The sequence below is a fragment of the Miniopterus schreibersii genome (genome assembly GCF_964146895.1).
Source record: "Miniopterus schreibersii genome assembly, chromosome: 8".
Taxonomy (NCBI): domain Eukaryota; kingdom Metazoa; phylum Chordata; class Mammalia; order Chiroptera; family Miniopteridae; genus Miniopterus; species Miniopterus schreibersii.
In genome coordinates, this window is record NC_138109.1 from 66,039,732 (window position 1) to 66,044,758 (window position 5,027).

The 5,027-nt window shown below is 48.9% G+C and overlaps 1 protein-coding gene across 1 annotated transcript; it reads left to right on the top strand.

The window, feature by feature from the left end:
* Window positions 1–2,031: 2,031 nt before the first annotated feature.
* NHLRC1 (NHL repeat containing E3 ubiquitin protein ligase 1) lies at window positions 2,032–4,077 on the top strand. The gene has a single exon (XM_081143554.1). It carries the CDS (start codon window positions 2,054–2,056, stop codon window positions 3,221–3,223), a length of 1,170 nt encoding a protein of 389 aa, XP_080999680.1. The 5' UTR covers window positions 2,032–2,053; the 3' UTR covers window positions 3,224–4,077.
* Window positions 4,078–5,027: the final 950 nt, after the last annotated feature.

Consider the following 5,027-nt stretch of genomic DNA (forward strand, 5'->3'; position numbering starts at 1 on the left):
TCATTAATAATTTTTATAGTGATTTCATGTCAAAATGATATTTTATAGCCATAGCCGGTTTGGTTCTGGGGTTAGAGCATTGGCTTGTAGACTAAAGGGTCCTGGGTTTGATTTCTGCCAAGGGCACACCTCGGCTACAGACACTATCCCCAGCCCCGGTCTGGGTGAGTGTGGGAGGCGACCCTTGGATGTGTCTCATGTTGATGTTTCTCTCTCTCTCTCCCCCTTCCACTTTCTCTGAAAAAGCAATGGAAAAAATACCCTCAGGTGAGGATTTTAAAAAATGATATTTTATATATTTAGGGTTAAATAAAATATGAAATTAAATTAATTTCACTAGTTTCTTTTTACTTTTTAAAATGTGAGTATCAGAAAATTTAATATTATATATGTGGCTCTCATTCTATTTTCTCATAGACATTCATTCTAAAACTATTACATTTTTTGGTGTCCTGAATGGATTTCTTGACTTAAAGGTTACTTCAGAAAGTAATTTCTATTTGATTTGACTTTGGTTGGCTATTTATTTGGAATGGAAATGCATTATAGGCTGAAATTATTAAATTGGTTCTTATGTCCCAATACACAGATAATCTTTGAATTATGTAACATAAAAAAAAATGTTCTTTCTTGTCTTACATTAAAGCTCCTCCAGGAGTTTTAACACAGGATATAGTCCTCTGTTTTCTCAGAAGTCTAGAAAATAAGAGGGTGAATGGTCATGATAATGATCTCTAAATGAAGATAAGTAAGCTGATATGTGGTTTTATAAAGAGAATGTTTGCGTAAGGTATGGGGGGGGGGGCGTGTAGGGAGGACTCCTGAAAAGGAGAGATTCCTGAGAGAGATTATGCTATCTCCTGTTTGAAGATTTTTAACATAGGGTAGATTCTCGGTGCTTTCGATCTTGACTGAGGATGGAAGAATTTAACCAAGGAATTGTTGTAGTGCAGTTGTTAGTGGCTGTCAAACTTGGCTGTATATTATAATCATCTGGGGAGCTTTAAAAATTCCAGCTGCCCAGACCGCACCCCAGACCAATTAAACCTACGTATGAGACCCAGGTACGTACCATATGCAACCAAGTTGGAAAAACACTGGCTTAGTTACGTGTGTAGGCTCTGCCATCAAACTGCCTGGCTTCAAATCCCAGCACAGCCAAGTTCAAGCCATGTGACCCTGATCAAGATGCTTAACCACTATGAACTCTTTTGTAGAAAAGGGGTGAGGAAAATAACATATTCTTATAGGATTGTCATGAGGTTTAAATAAGATAATCTATGTGAACCATTTAACAGAAAGCGGGCATGGCGTAAATTCTATAGCAATTAGAGTAACAGCTTACTTATTTCATATCAACTCCCCTGGAAAGCATTCCCAGCCATGGTTCCCCCATCGGACACTCATTCACCGAGCGGGTTCCTTGTATTGTCCTATAACATTCCTTGGCTCATACATGAATTTATTTTCCATGTATTCATTAAGCATCTACTTTAACTAGGAGTGTGATAAAGACACACACCTGCCTCACCCCGTTGAAGTTTAACTTTCCCCGTGTGTCTGTGTTTTCCAGTCTGATGGGAAGCATCATAGACTATGAGACCATGTTTTCTGGCCAACCCCAGCACCCAGTCCCTAGCACCCAGTCCCTAGCACCCAGTCCCTAGCACCCAGCACAGCCCATGGGAAACTGCAGGACACCAGGGTTGGAAGACTAGGCTGTTCTAGTTCTCGCTTTGCCACTTACAGACCACTCATAGGGAGGAGGAACCCTCGTGTTCGCAACAGGTATGCTTCTGTATGTGTCACGCAGGGCTGTTGTTAAGATGACAGGTGTGACCACGCGCAGCCTACAGCTTTCAAGGTCCCCCGTCAGGCGTCCGGGAGGCAGTGCCGCGCGCGCCCACCAGGGGGCAGCAGGTCTCCGCCTCGCCGCCCCCCGAGGTGACGTCAGCACCAGCGCCCCGCCCCTTGACCGTGACCCCGGGCGGCGCCGGGGGCGGTGTCCAGCCCCGAAGGCCGGCGGCCGGGCGGGAGCGCGCGGGGTTGCGCCATGGGCGCCGAGGCGCCGGGGAGCGGGCCGGCGCTGCGCGAGCTCGCGGGCGAGGCGGAGGCCAGTCTGCTCGAGTGCAAGGTGTGCTTCGAGAGGTTCAGCCCCCGCCAGCAGCGGCGGCCGCGCAACCTGCCCTGCGGCCACGTGGTCTGCCTGGCCTGCGTGGCCGCCCTGGCGCACCCGCGGACGCTGGCCCTCGAGTGCCCCTTCTGCCGGCGAGCCTGCCGGGGCTGCGACACCAGCGACTGCCTGCCGGTGCTGCACCTCCTGGAGCTCCTGGGCTCCCCTCTTCGGCCCGCCCCCGCCGCCCCCCGTGTCGTCCCCACCTGCTACCTGGCCTTTGGCGGCTGGGGAACCCTGGTGAACCCCACCGGGCTGGCGCTGTGCCCCAAGACCGGGCGCGTCGTGGTGGTGCACGACGGCAAGAGGCGGGTCAAGATCTTTGATTCCGGGGGCGGCTGTGCTCACCAGTTTGGAGAGAAGGGCGACGCTGCCCAGGACATTCGGTACCCGCTGGACGTCACCGTGACCAACGACTGCCACGTGGTTGTCACCGACGCCGGCGACCGCTCCGTCAAAGTGTTTGATTTTTTTGGTCAGATCAAGCTCGTCATTGGAGGCCAGTTCTCCCTGCCGTGGGGCGTGGACACCACCCCCCAGAACAGGGTCGTGGTGACTGATGCGGAGGCAGGGTCCCTGCACCTCCTGGAAGTGGACTTTCCCGAAGGGGTCCTGCGGGGAGCGGAAAGGTCGCCGGCCCCCCTGCGGAGCCCCCGAGGGGTGGCGGTGTCGCGGCTCACCGGGGCCATCGCGGTCCTCGAGCGCCCCCTGGCGCCGGGGCGCGGGCCCTGCAGCTCCACGGTGACGGTGCTCAGCGCCGGCCTGCAGCTGCTCGGCCAGGTGGACGGCTTTGGGCTGAGCCTCACCTTCCCCTCCCAAATAACCGCCTCTGCTGTGACCTTCGATCACCAGGGGAACGTGATCGTCGCCGATACTTCCAGCCAGGCTGTCCTGTGCTTAGGAAAACCTGAGGAGTTTCCAGTGCTGAAGCCCATCGTCACCCATGGTCTCTCCCACCCTGTGGCGCTGACCTTCACCAAGGAGAAATCTCTTCTTGTGCTGGACAGCGCAGCCCATTCTGTAAAAGTCTATAAGGTTGACTGGGGATGATGGGCGTGGGGATGAGAGAGGCCTGGGGCTTGGCATCAGAAGCCCTGAAGCTGGCACGAGTGAATTATTTTAGCCCCAGATAAATTACTTCATTGCATCTGCGCAACAGGGATCATTATAACTGCCTGGCAGACTTACAAAGGTTGAGGCAATTATTAAAGAATAGTAATGAAACCTACCATTTATTGAGTATGTACTCCCTGCGCTAAGAAATTTGTGAATATTGGCTCATTTAACCCTTAACAACTACCCAATAAGGTGATTTCTATTATTAATCCCATTTTCGATAGGAGAAAACTGAGACCCAGAGAGCTGAAGTGACTTACCCAAAGTCACCCTTACTTACTGTGACAGTCACCACTGGAACTCAATTCTGACTCCCAAGCCCCTTTCTCTTAAATAAGATAATAGATGTGTGGGGGGGGGGAAATATGTGAATGCATGTTGTTGCTATATGTACACTATTTACAAGTAGCCATTTATTTTTGTTGGATGCACAGAATTAGGAGACTTTACAGAGAGTTCAAGAGGAAAAATGTTTTGTATGTGTCAGTTAGTTCAACTTGCAACTCCTCTGATGGCACACTGTGTGGAGTCACTGTGGATCCTGAGTTACTTGACTGAGAAAAGCAATAGAACTGCTTATTCAGAAGGTAAATGTGATTTTTAGTACCTGTAGGCCCCCTGCTGTATAGGCACTCAGGAAATACGTTTGGTTGGCCGAGAAAGGCCTGTGTTGCTGTATGTTCTAAACGACTGTAGAACACACTACATTTCCACAACCGTTAGGGGGCTGGATCGTATTCCTGTTACATATTTATGTTAATACAGAGATTAAGTCACCACAATCAGTTCGTGGTAAAAATGATTTTGCCTGCCTTTTTATAATCAGTGGTAACCTGAAGCACTTTTGTGATGGCGTTTTACTCTGTGCAATTTAAATTTGCCCCATATGCCCTGGTTGGTGCTGCTCAGTGGTTAGAGTGTCAGCCACGCACCGAAGGGTCATGGGTTCCATTCTCCTGATCAAGGGCACGTTCCTGGGTTCTGGGTTCGATCCCTCCTCCCAGTCAGGGCTCGTGTGTGAGGCAACCAGTCAATGTGCCTCTCTTACATCGATATTTCTCTTTCACTCTCTCTCTTTCTCTCTCTCTCTCTCCCCCTCCCTTCCTCCCACTCTCTCTGAAAAGCAATGGAAAAAATATCCTCAGGTGAGAATTAACAACAACAAAATTTGCCCCATGTGTTACAAACACTGTTTACTCAAGAAATACTTCCCTTGATCCTAAGTCAGCGTTTAATCCATTGGTAAACACTGAAACACTTCATGAGTTGAAGTATATATAGCCTTGACCAAGATAACACTTGCTTAACGTTGAGATTGACTCAATGAATGGAAATTTCAGGTGAAGTGGCCAGTTCTTTGTAAGTTGTGCATTTTTAGCCAGTGTAAACATCTCAGAGTTTAGGGCTGTTGGAATAGTACCAAATAACTGGCACCTGAGAAGCAGCAAAAATTTTTTCTCAGGGAGAAAATACTGTTTTTGAAAGGCAAGTGTTTGCTTTGGGTAATAGCTGATGCTTTACCAACTATGGGATTCTGTTATACAAAGAGTTTTAATAGACATACTGTACACACTAGAGACAGTCCCAAAATTATGAGTAAAATATGTTCCAAAAGATTATAAGTTTGTCCTTTGGAGCTAAAAGAGAGAGCTTGCTTCCCCTGCCAAAAAGCCAAAAAGCCCATTTCGCATCCGTGTTCTTACTATGTAACACTCACAGTAAGATTTCCAGCACCCTG